Here is a 17,185-nt window from a genome sequence, read left to right as displayed (position 1 = left end):
ATCTAATATCTATGGCCTATTCAGAGACTGCACCATCCATTTTAAAAGGCTGGATAACCCCTAGACGACATGGGATGTACCTGGTTGCCTGGTCCTCAACACACTAGGGCGTACATTGACTCCCTGGAGCAGTGTTTCCCAACCAGAGTGCCTCCAGCTGTTGCAAAACTACAACTCCCACCATGTCTGGACAGCCTTTGGTCAAGGCATGCTGGGAGTTGTAGTTTTTCAACAGCTGGAGGCACCCTGGTTGGGAAACACTTGTCTGTGAAGTGAGTACAGGAGCTGCACTCGCTTCATAGAGTGAAGTCAATGTCAATGAGGGACTATGGCAATCCCGCCAGTGTCCGCTATTAACCAATAGGGATCATGAAACTTTAGAGCCTGACATTTATTCCCTTTGCCCGACCGGTTATTCTGGCACAGTGGTGTGTTTTTTTTTTTTTCTTTTCTTTTCTTCACCTAGCTCCTGCTGGCTATGGTGCGATATTCTAATAGTCTGTTGATCACACTGAGTAATGCGATGCATAACATAGCATTATTCAGTATTAGCAATCTATTGATTGCTTATAAATTCCCCTATGGGGACCTAAAATGTGTAAATAAAATATAAAGTTTAATATATAAAAAAATGCCCTCCCCTTTATAAAATGTAAAAAAAAAATGTATAAATATATATATACACAGTAACCCCCCGACATGCGATGGCCTCGACATATGATAAAATCGACATACGATGGCCTCTCATCGTATGTCGGTCAGCATCGACGTACGATGCTTTTTGTATGTCGGGGTCATCGCATTAACTGCTATCCGACAGCGCAAAATGCTTAAGCTGCTGTCGGATAGCAGTTTAAGCAACCCGGACAGGTTCGCTCACCTATCCCCGCTGCCTCCTGGTCCACTTTGCGATCCTCCGGCGTCTTCCGCATCTTCTCCAGGGTCCGGGCTTCGCTTTCCGGCGTCGTTATTACGTCAGTGCGAAGCCGGAGGATCCCGAAGAAGACACCGGAGCAGCGGGACAGCATCGGGAGCCCCTGGGACAGCATCGGGAGCGGTGAAGACGCGGTCCGGAGCGGCGCGGACAGGTGAGTATAACTTCCTATCCCTCAACATACGATGGATTCGACAAACAATGGGTCGTTTGGAACGAATTACCATCGTATGTTGAGGGACCACTGTATGTATGTATGTATATGTTTATATATTTTTATAATTACTTTTTTGTTTGGGGAGGGTTTAAAAACAGAAATTAAACCATTTGTTTTTTAACTTTATTTTATGGGTCAGTGAACTATAGGAAAAAAATTAAGTAATGAAAATGTTTCTTTTTATTGTGAAAATATGTTTCTATAATTCTTTGAAATTCATATTTATTTCATAGCATCATTTCTCTTTGTGTTCGTGTTACAAACTATGTGGCCATGTCGGAGGCAGATGCTTATAGCAAACCTGGGCCTTTTTTTTTGGGCCACTGCTGCCTTAGTAAATTATTAAGCCCCGCAATTGTCTTGAGTGCCAATGGGCTGAAAGAGGGAGGCTTTTCCCTTAGATATGGTGCTTGCTATGGACCACAGTATCTATGGGGTTAAAGCTGAAGGCTGTCCTGGCATGCTGGCAATTGTAGTTTTGCAGCAGCTGGAGGCACACTGGTTAGGAAACACTGGCATAATGTAATAAGGCAGCACACCAGAAGTAGACACCTTGACAACCCCTTGTGCTCTAAAAAATGCTATACGACAGCCATTAAGAGGTAAAAGCAGTGGGTGTCCACTGTGCAGCCCCCAAACCAGGGCTAAGGGGGTTTTCCAGTGCATCTGAGATCTGTGCAGGCAGCACATCTGCAAGGGAGCTATACGGTGGCTGCATTAACCTATGGGCATGGCAGCACTTTTCTGCAGTGGATTTGATGATGTGCACAGCATCCAATATGCAGCAGATTATGTACCCTAAGGCCTTGTTTACACCCGTAAAATGTCTGCATGGACATTCCGCAGACAGCTATGACCACTCTTCCCCCGTCTCCATAGACCGCATGGCATTTCTGAGCGGATTCCACAGAAAGTATTGACATGCAAATTCTTTCTGCAGAGTCCGGAATCTGAGTTTTCGCCATGTGCACAGTGCAGCAGAATCCAGTTGAAAACAGTGAGGCTCTGCTGCAACGAAATTTCCGAGCAGAGCTTTTCTGCCGGATTCCAATTAAAAAAATTTGCCCTGTGAACATCAGCAAAGGACGGTGCTGTGAGACTCCTGTTAAGAATAAAATACACCCACCTATGTAGGAATGTTCATTGGTCCTCTAGTGCCTACAGAAGAATCTCTGCACCTTGCAGCGCCTCTCCCTAAAGTCTGGTCCCTAAAGTCTGGTTTAGCAATATCCCTGGTCCCGTTTCATCCGTTATTTATGGCCGGGGGCAGGAAGTACAGGTACAATGTTGTTGACCCGTGGAAGAACTTGGCTGCTGTGTTTTCCCCGTCAGTGCGCTGATAGGATGTTATTTGTATATGTCGGCTTCAGTCTCTGCACACAAATTACACAGCGAGCCCCCTCAGACATGGAGGAATTTCTCCTGAATGTGTGGATACATTTATGTAGAGTGTGGGAGTTGTCGGCCCGCTCCGCACCGAGAGCCTTCCCTGATTTATAGGGCACTAGATTCCCTTTTGGATTGTTCTGTGTGCCAGTCCACGTAGATCCGCTTCAGACAGAAGGTAATGTTTTTCATATGATCAGACATAAAAGAAAAAAAAAAAAAGCACCAGATTACAAATCACTATAGACTGTCTACCAGCGAAATGACACTTGGAATATCTACTGCCGAAAGAAATGCAACTTGTCTTGGACCAGCCAAATCTCCCTGGATTCTACTTGGCTTCTAGCAGGGCTTTAATATTTCAGTATGACAGGTTACGGGATTGTGATATAACTCACTGCTTATTCTTGGCACTTTCATAGGGGGAAAAAAAAGAAACCATTATAGCTTATTACCCAAAATACCATCTACTCACCTTGGTTATTTTACTGAATGTCTACCTGCACAGTGGGGATCTGCTGCAGATTTGTAGACACTGGACTCCTTTCTTGCTCTCACATCCTAGCCAATTCTTGACTGACATACAGACCTGTGCTGAGAGGTGAGGGTGAGTGAGGAGGTATGCCAGGCTGTGGCACTGTAGCAGCTCAGCTCCACCTCCTTGACACTTGGATGAAAAATAAAAAGGCAATTTTAGAAGTCTGGCAATCACCATCAGTTCCAGGAAAGGTAGCGTTTGCTTTTTATACCCTTACCGCTATCCAATAGTGTCTGCAGCTTTTACCAGGAAATTGAGCTGACAGGTTCCCTTTAAAAAGTCAATGTAATTCAAATCCGCGGTTGCAGATTTTGCTGCAAATCCGCATCACCTGAAGGTTTTTTTTTCCTGTGGATTTTGACTTTCCCACATTGAGGTCAATGGGGAAAACTCTGCAATAAATCTTCAGCATATCCGACCAGACACATTTCATGCTGCAGATTTAGAGTTCCCACCACAGATCAATTTTTGCTGCACATTTTTTGCTGCAGTTTTTTTTTTAGAGAAATCTTGTAAAATTTGCTGCTATTGCAAGTGTTGCAGAAAATCCACAACAAATCCACCACCTGTGGCTGTACCGAACGCTGGAGCAGGCACTGGGAGCTCGTGACGTCATAGCCCCGCCCCCTCATTACATCACGTCCCACCCCCTCAATGCAAGTCTATGGGAGGGGGCATGACAGCCATCACGCCCCCTCCCATGGACTTGCATTGAGGGGGTGTGACATCATGAGGGGCGGGGCTATGACGTCACAAGCTCCCAGCGCCTGCTCCAGCGTTCGGAACCGTTTGTTCCAAACGCTGAGCAGCAGAGTACCCCTTTAATCTTTCCTAACCTCCATTGAGATAACAAAACAATTGTTTTACGCCATTATTGGGAGACACACACAGTGTGCAGTCAAAGAATGCCAAAAAATATAAAGGTTGCCATACACCTCCTTAGCCAATAGTTGGTCTTCCTGACCTTTCTCCCCTTACACATGCATGCTCAGTTTAGCCCTGCGTGCATGTGTTTTTAGCGAGGGAAAATAGAGGAAGCCACAGCTGAATGACACTGACTGCGGCTTCTCCCTAGGCAGACCAAAAGAACTGATGTGGAAGCCGAATATTACTCCTTTTCATTGCCATCATCTGTAAAGGAAGTGGTCTTGAAGCCTCCAACTACTTCCATAGTTGACTGGTCCTAATAAAACTAACAGGTTTGGCTAACTTTACCATCATTTGTTAAAGGGGTACTCCAGTGGAAAACATTATTTTTTTTTTTTTTAAATCAACTGGTGCCAGAAAGTTAAACAGATTTGTAAATGACTTCTATTAAAAAAAATCTTTACCCTTCCAGTACTTTTTAGCAGCTGTCTGCTATAAAGGAAATTCTTTTCTTTTTGAATTTCTTTTTTGTCTTGTCCACAGTGCTCTCTGCTGACACCTGATGCCCGTATTAAGAACTGTCCAGGAGAAAATCCCCATTGCAAACCTATGCTGCTCTGGACAGTTCCTGACACGGACAGAGGGGTCAGCAGAGAGTACTATGGACAAGACAAAAAAGAAATTCAAAAAGAAAAGAATTTCCTCTGTCGCATACAGCTTCAAAAAAGTTCTGTAAGGGTAAAGATTTTTTAATACAAGTCATTTACAAATCTGTATAACTTTCTGACACCAGTTGATTTAAAAAAAATAATAATAATAATTTCCACCGGAGTGCCCCTTTAAACATGTGGTTGTAAGGCTTCCAACTACCTCCTTTTAGGTATTTGACTGGTTCTAATAAAATTAGCAGGCTGAGCTGACTTTTCTGTAATGTGTATGGGGTCCTCAAGACCAAAAGCTGTCACCCCCTACTCCAGCATGTCCATGCATGCTCTGACCGGTGGAGTGTGCCTGTTTATTTCCATAGAGGAAAGGTGATTACATACACAGCAGACTGGACTTGCAGAGGGGCAGTCAGGCTGTCTTCATACACATAAGATTGTTGACTTATCCACACAAAAAATAGTTGACCACTGTTTCCTAATTGCGTGTTCCTCTAAGAGGTCTACACAGGGGTCTAGTAGTCATGTACAGGAGACTTCACTCTGCCCTTTGGTTCTTAATTCGAGCCCACAGGACTTCTCTATGGGAGAGCTCTCTACCAGTAACCATCTAGTTTACTTATTATTTATGGAAGTATCCTTCCTAAATATTAGAAATCCTAGCTGGAACTAAAGCTATTGACAGTGGACCTAAACTTTTTCCATTTATGAGCAAAATATCTAGCAGTCACCCTTGTAGCCTTCAGCACCAGCACATGTCCATATAACCATTACAATGGTCCCTCAACTTACAATGTCCTCAGGTTACAATATTTCCAACATACAGTGGTCTTCTGTGAACTATTGTAGCTTGAAACCATAGATAACGTCCAATGCTACGGACAGTCCAGCTCTCCGAAACATGTCAATGGCTGGAAGAACTGACCAATCAGAATGGGCATTCACTGGTAAAACGTCTGTATTACTGAAGTGTATGCACTGACTGTCTTTCTGCAGGTAGCGCCTCCTACTGTACAGGGAGGTACTACATATTCTGTACTACTCTTTACCTGTGTCAGGGTTATCTGCTCCTTTGGACACCAAGTAAGGGCGGCTCCATTTTACTTATTTGGGACATTGTGTGTACTGTACAGGATCCTGAAGAAGCTCCTGTCCTCTACATAGACAGTGATTTACAGCCTCCAGTAGATCCATATTACTTATATATGTAAGGATTTGCTTTATCTGTATTAGTTATCAACTTATTTTTCTTTAATCCTCACTTTTTTTTTCCTATTTTTGGATGCCATTTTGGGGTTTCAAAACCATTTACCAGATTTCCATAGGGTTAACATGCATAGTCTCAACATACAATGGTTTCAACATACAAGGACCATCCTGTAACCATTTTCATATTGTACCTCGAGGGATCTCTATAGGTCTTTCTGTGCTTCTGGATACAAAATCAATGAAGATAAGTATTTTTGATAGCTACATGAACTGTAAGTGCTGTAGAAGTAATTCCTCTGGCCAGGACTTGGTAGGTAACATCTTGGCCACTTGTATGTTCTCCTGATGTCTTTAGCATCTGTGGGTTGTTTTCGGCTCCTGAAGTAAGTCTGGTTCCTGAGGCCTCCCCTACCATGTGGGTCTCTTTCACTAGGTTGAGCAAGGTCACTTACTGGATTACTCTGCTTGGATTCTGTGTAAGGATTTTCTCAGTCCCCTATCCTTATTGGATAGTATTGATTGAATTGGATTGTAGCAGCACGAGACAATGGGGCAGTCTCCATAGCAACCATTACAGCAGTAATAGAGGAAATCACAAACTTACTATATACTATATTGCATATATTATGTTATAACTTAATGTATCCTATATCTAAATCTTAGGCTGGAAATACACATTGCAGAAATGAAAATGGATGACTGTTGGGTTAAATTAAGCAGGCATGTTGTTCAGTCTTAGGAGCCTTTAGGGTAGGGTCACACGTAACGGATCCGCTTGTGACCACTGGTGACCCGACCCATAGTGTGCTCACAGCTGTTGTGCAAGTGCACTCAGCGACCCGCATGCCCCTGTGTGGCTGCTCGGAGTGGCAGATTGGCCATGGGTGGGGGGTTGGCAACAGCTGGAGGCACACTATGGGTCAGGTCACTGGCGGATCCGCAGTTTAAATTACGCTGCGGATCCGTTAGGTGTGACCCTCCCCTGAGGCTATGTTTTCATGACAGAATCTCTGCCTGGAAAATTGATGGGCGCACATTCCACAGCAAACGCCAGCAGAACATGCCAGCACCAGGCCTGCTCAGAAATATGCTATCTCTATGGACTACAATGCATTTTTGAGCGGATTTCTCAGAAAGAACGGACATGTCAATTCTTTCTGCGGAGGTTGGAATCAGAATTTCAGTGTGCGTGGTGCCGCAGAATCCAATTAAAGAGTAGTGCAGGGATAAGTTATAGATCGCAGGGGTCTGATGGCTTGGATCTCCTGAACGGGGCCACGACAGTCTGCCGGAAGCGGCCGTTCCGACCCCCGCAGGTAGCACTCATTTGTAGAGCCTTCATTAGGCCCGATCTATTTTGCCACCAGGCCATATGATTGCTCCTACTCTGGACAGTTCCTGACACGGACAAAGGTGTCAGCAGAGAGCACTGGGGTCAGACTGGAAAGAACTACACAACTTCCTCTGTAGTTTAAAACAGCTAATAAGTACTGGAAAGATAAAGATTTTTAAATAGAAGTGATTTACAGATCTCAGCGCACTTTTTGATCAAAACGTGTCCCCCCATCCACCACGCGGAGGTGGCCTCTTATCGGATGGGTCCCTAAACACTCACCTACCTCAGGCTGGGTGACATGTTGGATCCACTAACGATCCAAACCAGGAATTAAATAAGCGGAAGCTGCCGTATCCCCGCCGGACCTGTGCTGCACCCCAATTACTTCAATGAGCCAGGTAAAGTCAGATAGTGACTCTGGTCGGCTCATTTTTGAACTGTATCAGTTTTGTTGCTGGACTATATAATTGTGGCAGACCACAGTTTTCAGTCCGGCAACAAAAACGAATACAGTCCAGAAATGAGCCGATCGGGGTCCCTATTTGACTCGGTCCGGCTCATTTAAATAAATTGGGTGCAGCGGGGATACGGCAGCGGCTCTTTATTTCTTTCCTATCCCTTTAAAATGCAGGACAGTGTCTAGTAGTAAACATTGATCTCCCACTTTAGGCAGGGCTGGGTTTTTCTTAAGAAAATGTTCATAAATTGTATTTATTAAACAGTTCTGTAAAATTCCTGTTATTAAATGAGACCGAATCCAATTAATAACCCATAAAATTGTTAATTGGCTGATGTTCTAAAGGCCTCGGATGTTATTTAATCTGCCTGACACACAGCACGGGCGGCTGGCGCTTTCCATGTTTAGAAGGCTGTGATGCAGCTGGGACTAATAATGGGGTGTACTGTACACTCTGATGCTGCGTACCAGCGACTACTATCAACATCAATGTGTTTCCTATTACTCCCGTCCTCTGAAGACATTTATCAAAGGAATATATCGGACTCTAAAATGCGCACGCGCTTTTCTGGTGCTCACTACAATCTTCACAGTTTCGTTACCAATCGCTCATCCGTATTAGTGGATAATTATGTGAACCCTACCTAACACTAAGACACCTGAAAGAAAGCGGGAATCGGGCATGGATTTTACTATGGGCTAGAATCTGTTTGGGGCCATCATCTGCTTTGTATTAATTTAAAGCCCCTGCTAAGTCATTATTAGTTTTTTCTTTAACGTACATATGTTACCTATACACAGTTCAATTTTGTAGCCTTAAGTTATAGGCTATGTGCATTTTTATTAGCAGATGATGGAACCTTGCAAATATTCTTCATTGAAAAAAAAAAAAAAAAAAAAACACATTCCACCAGTTTGTGTATACAGCTCCTCTGCAGACCTGGTCTTATAGAGTTCACTTTTTTTTTTTTGTGTGTGTGTGTATAATTGTTTATTTTAAAGAAGTTTTTCCATGTTTTTATAACAAATGAGGTACAGAAAAATAAGTACATCACGTAAAAAGTACAATGAAAACCAAAAATCGGAAACACATATTCAATATAGTAATATGCATAAACATATTCCACAATTCGTTGCGCAATGATAACAAACGTGGTTCTTCTGGGTTTCTAGTTTCTGATGCCTAGTATGTGTATAGTCTCAGTTATTCGGCATAAACTAGATAATGGCTGATTTGGGGGTTACCCAGAGAAGCAAAAATGACCATGGCGTATACACATGTCATTGGGAGAGGCGATATGCCACTAGAAATGATAAAAGAATACATATGGAGATCAGGAAAAGAAGAAAAGGAAGAGTAAGAATAGGAAAGGAAAAAAAAACTAATCGAGAATGAAGGAAAAGAAGAGGGTCATAACCGCGCGGTCTCATAAGATGGGGAGATTTGTAAACGAACTAGGCCCTGTCCGATTCTTTCTCCCATAAGTCCCAAGGCCAACATGTCGAGTGAAATTGGGACATGGTATGGTCTATAAGGGCAGAAAGATATTCCATCCACCTCACCTCCCTAATTCTGTCCAGTAACGTTGAAATAGGTGGAGTCTCAGTACATTGCCACCACTGTGCTATGGGGCATTTAGAGGCAGTCAGGACATGGAGACACATTTGGGCTGGAAAAGTTCAGGAGTGTATTAAAGAGGTCTATGGCAGGGTCTTACTGGGCTAGCTATCCAAGTACCGTATTTTTCGTCCTATAGGATGCACCGGCGTATAAGACTCACCCAATTTTTAGGGGCAAAATCAAAAAAAATAAAGATTTTGAACCCAATAGTGGTCTTCAACCTGCGGACCTCCAGATGTTGCAAAACTACAACCCCCAGCATGCCCGGACAGCCGTTGGCTGTCCGGGCATGCTGGGAGTTGTAGTTTTGCAACATCTGGAGGTCCGCAGGTTGAAGACCACTGCATAGGAGGTAATACTCACGTGTCCCCGCCGCTCCGGACCTGTCACCGCTGCCCTGGATGTCGCTCCATCGCTGTCGCCGTGTCCCCGTCGCTCTGGAACGTCTCTGCTGCCGGCCGGGTATCCTCGCGTGATGACGAGGAAGGAGAGCGCCGGCATACAGTGGATCCCTGAACGGAGAAGACACCGAGGAGGCAGGTAAGGTCCCTCCCGGTGTCCTGTAAGCACTAACCCGGTGAAATCGCGGCGGTCCCGAACAGCCCGACTGAACAGCCGGGTTAGTGTTACTTTCCCTTCAGACGCGGCTGTCAGCTTTGATCGCCGCGTCTGAAGGGTTAATACAGGGCATCACCGCGATCGGTGATGTCCTGTATTAGCCGCGGGTCCCGGCCGTTGATGGCCGCAGGGACCGCCGTGATAGGGGTGTATTCGCCGTATAAGACGCACCGACTTTTCCCCCCCAGTTTTGGGGAAGAAAAAGTGCGTCTTATACGGCGAAAAATACGGTAATTTGTGAATAACATTACGTACAACTACAAGTAGTCTGGGTGTAGTGACTGTAATGTGAATACTAATATTCACACAAGACTAGCTGTATGAGGACAGAGCACAGTAGGTCAGTGGGAAGCATATTTCTACGTGGCGTTTGTATGTTGTCCCCTTGTGTGCATGGGTTTCCTCCAAAGACCCTGTAAAAATACATTTACTGGTCCTGTTTTATATTGGGGGCAGCACGCTGGTTCAGTGGTAAGCACTGGAGTCCTAGGTTAAAATCCCACCAAGGACAACATCTGCAAAGCGTTTGTATGTTCTCCCCGTGTTTGTGTGGGTTTTCTCCGGGTACTCCGGTTGGTTGACCTTAAATAATACTTGTTATTATTAACCCCTTAAGGACGCAGGGTTTTTCAGTTTTTGCACTTTCGTTTTTTCCGCCTTACCTTTTAAAAATCATAACCCTTAAAATTTTCCACCTAAAAATCCATATTATGGCTTATTTTTTGCGTTGCCAATTCTACTTTGCAGTGATATTAGTCATTTTACCCAAAAATTGACGGCGAAACGGAAAAGAAAATCATTGTGCGACAAAATCGAAGAAAAAACGCCATTTTGTAACTTTTGGGGGCTTCTGTTTCTACGCAGTGCATATTTCGGTAAAAATGACACCTTATTATTCTGTAGGTCCATACGGTTAAAATGATACCCTACTTATATAGATTTGATTTTGTCGCACTTCTAGAAAAAATCATAACTACATGCAGGAAAATGTATACGTTTAAAAAATGTCATCTTCAGACCCCCTATAACTTTTTGTATTTTTCCATGTACAGGGCGGTATGAGGGCTCATTTTTTGTGCCTTGATCAGTTTTTATCGGTACCATTTTTGTTTTGATCGGACTTTGATCACTTTTTATTCATTTTTTAATGGTATAATAAGTGACCAAAAATAAGCTTTCTTGGACTTTGGAATTTTTTTGCATGTACGCCATTGACCGCGCGGTTTAATTAACAACATATTTTTATAGTTCGGACATTTACGCTCGTGATGGTACCACATATGTATGTTTTTATTTACACTTTTATTTTTTTTTATGGGAAAAGGGGGGTGATTCAAACTTTTATTAGGGAAGGGGTTAAATGATCTTTATTAACACTTTTTTTTTAACTTTTTTTTTTTTTTGCAGTATTATAGGTCCCATAGGGACCTATAACACTGCACACACTGATCTCTCATGCTGATCACTGGCGTGTATTAACACGCCTGTGATCAGTTTTATCGGCGATTGACTGCTCCTGCCTGGATCTCAGGCACGGAGCAGTCATTCGTCGATCGGACACCGAGGAGGCAGGTAAGGGCCCTCCCGGTGTCCTGTAAGCTGTTCGGGATGCCGTGATTTCACCGCGGCGGTCCCGAACAGCCCGACTGAGCAGCCAGGTTACTTTCACTTCAGACAGTCAGCTTTGATCGCCGCATCTGAAGGGTTAATACAGGGCATCACCGCGATCGGTGATGTCCTGTATTAGCCACGGGTCCCGGCTGTTGATAGCCGCCGGGACCGACCCAATATGACGCGGCATATCACGGGAGTCGGCGGAGGACGTAAATATACGTCCTTCGTCGTTAAGGGGTTAATAATAATTAAATAAGTACAAGAGACAGATGTTGGCACAACTAGTATTCGCTCTCCCTATTCACCACCCAGGTAAGCCATGGACTTGCTCCTCTGGTCTAATTCAACTACAGATGCTCAATCTTCAATACACAAGGTAATGCAAAAATTCTTCAAGGAAGTAAATAGAAGAGGCACTCGCTGCATCTGTAGTGTACGGATCTTTATTTCTTCATGTGCATAAAGTACAGCAGACCGGCTAAGACGCCACGGAACAGAACTGCAGTGAGTGCCTCTTCTATTTACCTCTATCAAGAATTAAAATATTATAGATTGGCCTATTTAAATTACCTTTCTAATATACTTCATAATAAAAAAATTGGAACTTTAACTTTAATTAACCCCTAAAAGTTTGGCCACCAGGGGGTCATCCTTCTGCTCCTGCCTGCAGTCTTGCTAGCAGATTCTACTGTAGCAGCCTGGCAGAGACAAAAGTCAGGAAATGCAGGTGGGACCTCAGCACAGGGTATAGAGTATATACTGAACTGCTCTGGGCTGTGTGTAGCAGAGTGAGGGAGGAAGTTCTCCCCTGTATGGCGTCAGATGATGTCACGCCTGCTGGGGAACACCCCTTCCCAGTCTGTAAATCTGATGTGACTGAACAGAAGATACAGAGCAATATCAAGGTAGAAAACAAAAAAATATTAAAATTAAGGCAGGGGGTGGTTTATCTTGATGGAGGGAGTCAACTGGGAGAATAAAAAAAAAATATATCAAGATAATGACAGGTACTCTTTAATTTTGGTGTATGCTATGGCATTTTAAACCTGTTGAGAAATCTGGATCTTTGGAACAGTAAATCTTTCCCCTCTGATGTTTGGGTTCCAAAAAAAATTAGCCCTACAGGGTATCTGTGTGTGATAAGTAGATTAGACATAGAGCAGGGACTGATGTGAGTGGTGATAATTTCCTTACAGCGCTGAAGGAAATGTTGGTGCCATATATACGTTACATGACAATTAATGGTCCATCTTTTTGATCTTTCAGGATTCTGGGTCTGAAAGCTTTGAAAGCGGAGAGACCGATCTTAGTATCCTGCTGGCTCCTCACAACCATAGCACAGAAAAGTAAGTGACTTTGCAGAATTATTTTTGGCTTTTCATGCAATTTGTAATATTTTCTGAAACTAGATCGCTGTTCGCCTACTTTTGTGGTAATATCTCTCATTCTGCATTGTTTGTGAGCTGTGACAGAGTTAAGGCAAATGCACAAGTGAACGGAGGCATTACACTTAACCAGTATTTCCCAAACAGGGAGCCTCCAGCTGCCAGTCTTTGGCTGTCCGAGCATGCTGGGAGTTGTAGTTTTACAATAGCTAGAGGCACCGTGGTTGTAAAACACTGCTCGGAGTGATTTAAAAACATTTTTTTTTACACTATAGGAAGTTATAACTTTCCTAAAACCATGCTCTGTGAGATGGATACTATTGTATACACAGACTAGCTAGTCCCCTGTGAGCTATATACCAAATCAATAGCACAAATCTGTGCAATATATCAGTCTGGATTCCAAGAGGATTGTCTAGGCTAAATACAATTGGCTGAGGAAAAAAAAAAACACATAGGCATATAATTGCCATCTTTGGCCAGCTGCAATAGGCAGGCCCCGAAGACTTATAATGGAGCCCTTTTTAGTGCACCTTGATGAACATCGCAGTGAGAAGGGGATTTATATCCAGGGTTTGAGCACGGAGAACCTGACAGATCAAAACTATCAATATGGCTCTATGACCTGTCAAGATTTTGGGAAAAAGCTGTTTTTCCAGAAAAATTGCATGAATTTTAAGAATCAATTGGAAATCCACTTGCAATAGAGGTGCGTTCACACATACTTAAAGGAGTATTCTGGCAAAAATTTACTTTGGGGGGGGGGGGGGATTGTCAGACAGCTGCAATATATGAGGATAGGAGTTTGAAAATAAGAACTTTTTGCATGGAAACTCTATTGAGTTATTGTAAAGTCTTCTATTGCAAACTTGCCGCAGATCTCACCCCTTATAATGTGTATGGGTAAAATCCATTAAAAAAATTTGCACATAACAGGAAGATTTTGTTGCAGTTTCACCATGGAGTGGTGGTCAGAGCCTTGTCTAAACTCCGAACCTCAAGACCCAACCCCAAGCAGTGATTATTGTAGAATGATAATTGCGTGGTTTCCTCTTGCCCACTGACAACTAAGGCTAGGTTTACATTGCTGCTGTGCTCTGACCCGCTCTGGGTCTGTTTTGGCTTTTTGCACGGATCAGCCCCAAGACTGGTTGGAGCACAGCTGACTCCAACGTTTCCCGATGGATCCCGTTGACTTGAATAGGGTCCATTGGGCATCTACAGTGGTCCCTCAACATACGATGGTAATCCGTTCCAAACGGACCATCGTTTGTTGAAACCATCGCATGTTGAGGGATCCATGAAATGTAAAGTATAGGACAGTGGTCTACAACCTGCAGACCTCCAGATGTTTCAAAACTACAACACCCAGCATGCCCGGACAGCCAACGGCTGTCCGGGCATGCTGGGAGTTGTAGTTTTGCAACATCTGGAGGTCCGCAGGTTGAAGACCACTGTTAGAGGAAGTTGTACTCGCCTGTCCCCACCGCTCCGGACCGTCACCACTCCACCGCTGCCCTGGATGTCGCTGCGTCCCATCGCTGTCACTGCGTCCCCGGGGTGTCCCCGACGCTCCGGCAAGGCCTCTACTTCCCCGGCATCCTCGCTCTCCGTCGCCGCCATCACGTCACTACGCACACCGCTCCTATTGATGACGGGACGGCGTGCGCAGCGACGTGATGACAACGATGGAGAGCGCCGACCATGCAGGGGATCCCGAAGAGGACGCGCCGGAGCCCCGAGGACAGGTAAGTGATCGTCAGCGGACCACACGGGGCACCTTAAACGGCTATCCGGTGGCAGCTAAAGCAGTCAGCGCTGCCGGATAGCCGTTTATGCGATGGCCCCGACATACAAAAGCATCGTATGGTGATGCTGCCTTAAACATGCGATGGCCTCTGCGAGGCCATCGTATGGGGAAATTATCGTATGTCGGGGCCATTGTAGGTCGGGGGATCACTGTATTAGTTTACAGGAGAGAAAAAATAGTGCATGCATTATTATTATGAACTCCCGCTGTTACGACAGACTTTCCAACAGAGTTCCATATAGCTGAGCCCAACGGCAATGTAAACCTAGGCTAACGCAGGATTCCACAGCACGATTACTTTGCATTAATATAGCATTTCTGAACTGCAATAAAAGAAAAAAAATTTAAAAGAATTTAAATGCATGTGGTTTGTTAAGCTGCATAGACAGGCTACAAATATCTGCATATAGTTTTTGTCATGCATTTTTTTTCACACAGTTCAGAAACTCAATACAAATCCATCTTAACAGCAAAGTGTGAACACAGCCTTAACATTCATTTGTGTTCCCAGGCTGGTCACTGTGCTCCTCAATCTTGTACGCAAACAATATGCCATTCTGAAGACAGCCAAACTGCAGACCCCCGAAATTGATGCCGAGCTGCAAGCTGTGGAGTGTTTAGTCGCGAGGGATCTGGGAGTCACTGATACAGCACAGAACAATACAGAGCCAAAATCTGATGTGTCTGAAGAGGTCAGCAATAAATTCCTCAAAGACGAGGACCGTCATCTGCCATCAATGGAGGGTGAGTTGGGTAGAGAATAATCATGGCAAGTATTGCGGATCAGTGGATTTTGATAACTGCAATAGGTAATGAGATCAGCAGAGGCTGGCGGGATACAGGAACTGTTGAGCTGACAAGTACAGCTGAGGCAGAATGCAAGTTCAATAGGGGACAGACAACAAGATGTTCTGCAGCATCTGAGATGAGGACTATAATGTTCTGCAGCAGCTGAGGCATGTATTGTGATGCATTACAGCAGCTCTATGGATCTATGCAAAAGGCTTCATGTGAAAATGATTCATGGACATGTCAATGGAAATAATTCCATATGGACTGGAGTGCACCATAATCTAAAGAAGAATTCCTAATAACAAAGATTTACTAAGTATTAATACTATGGAGGTTACAGGGAAAGAGGAGATGAGCGGCAGGGGAAACAGGGAGGCTGATCCATACAATGAGTTCCTAGATGACGGATATATGTAGGAGATTAATAGCATGTATTCCCAGGGCATCAATAAGTTTCCAGCTTGTCCTAGAGCTGTTACATCCATGGATTCCTTGTCACAGCGAGTGCATCAGATTAAACCTTTCCTTTAGGTTTAGCTTTTCATTTATAACGCTCCATTTACAGCGATGGCTGGAGGGCTGTAAACCAGTCACTCGGCCTCCTCAGTGGAATATACCCGAGCTCTGTGGCCCGTATAGGCTCAGGTCTAGATGAACTCCTAGGTATTTTGCTCTGAGGTATTTTTCAAAAATTGTTAATGTGTATTTATTACAGCATATTAAAACGCCAGAATCTGGAGCAAGGGGATGCCGATGTGAAATGGGTTTTTTCAGGAATTAGTTTTATTACATGTATTGTGTGTGTCTATATGTATGTATGTGTATATATATATATATATATATATATATATATATATATATATATATATATATATACATACATATACATACACTGAAACCTCTTTGAGAAGACCTATTTTAGTAAGTACCGTATATACTCGAGTATAAGCCGAGGCCCATAATTTCACCCCAAAAACCCAGGAAAAGTTATTGACTCGACTATAAGCCTAGGGTGGGAAATGCATCCCCCCCGTCAAAGTGGTCTTCAACTTGCGGACTTCCAGATGTTGCAAAACTACAACTCCCAGCATGCCCGGACAGCCATCGTCTGGAGGTACGCAGGTTGGAGACCACTGCGGCCTTCGTCATCATCCAGACCCCCCCTTTTAGTTTTCTATTCCCCTCGGTGGGAAGGAAGGGTGAGCTGGTCCGGGCCATCTATACTGCAGGGACCGTCCAGTGGGGAGGGTTAGTCATTCCGGGCCGCCTCTGCTCCGCTTCGGGCCCGGCCCCGGACTAGTGACGTTGCCTTGTCTACGACGCACAGGGACGTTCATGCGCAGGTACGTCTGCTGCGCACAGACGTCCCTGTGCGTCATCGTCAAGGCAACGTCACTAGTCCGGGCCCGGAGCGGAAAAGAGAGCCTCCCGGTGAAAATGGACATCCCGGAACGACTAACCCTCCCCACCGGACAGTTCCTGCAGCATAGCTGGCCCAGACCAGCTCACCCTTCCTTCCCACCAAGGGGAGGTAAGTAGAAAATTATAAAAGGGGGGTCTGGATGATGCGGACCTCCAGATGTTTCAAAACTACAACTCCCAGCATGCCCGGACAGCCAATGGCTGTCCGGGCATGCTGGGAGTTGTAGTTTTGCAACATCTGGAGGTCCGCAGGTTGAAGACCACTGAAAGAGATTGACAGGCGGAAAGTTCACTCGAGTATAAGCCGAGGGGGAGGC

The 17,185-nt window shown here is 44.4% G+C and overlaps 1 protein-coding gene across 3 annotated transcripts in view; it reads left to right on the top strand.

Annotated features, from left to right (window-relative positions):
• The window catches only part of LOC130293950 (kinesin-like protein KIF18B), a 78,665-nt gene that overhangs the window by 36,601 nt on the left and 24,879 nt on the right, over nucleotides 1–17,185 (top strand). For all 3 annotated transcript variants that reach the window (XR_008848332.1, XM_056543270.1, XM_056543271.1), the window contains exons 11-12: nucleotides 12,726–12,805; nucleotides 15,166–15,398. Coding sequence is in view for 2 of the 3 variants with exons in the window: in XM_056543270.1 (XP_056399245.1) it covers nucleotides 12,726–12,805; nucleotides 15,166–15,398 (313 nt within the window). In the remaining variant the exon portion in view is untranslated. The remainder of the gene's footprint in view (nucleotides 1–12,725; nucleotides 12,806–15,165; nucleotides 15,399–17,185) is intronic.

This window comes from Hyla sarda, chromosome 10, assembly GCF_029499605.1.
Source record: "Hyla sarda isolate aHylSar1 chromosome 10, aHylSar1.hap1, whole genome shotgun sequence".
NCBI classification, from domain to species: domain Eukaryota; kingdom Metazoa; phylum Chordata; class Amphibia; order Anura; family Hylidae; genus Hyla; species Hyla sarda.
This window is presented reverse-complemented; position numbering and strand designations above follow the sequence as displayed.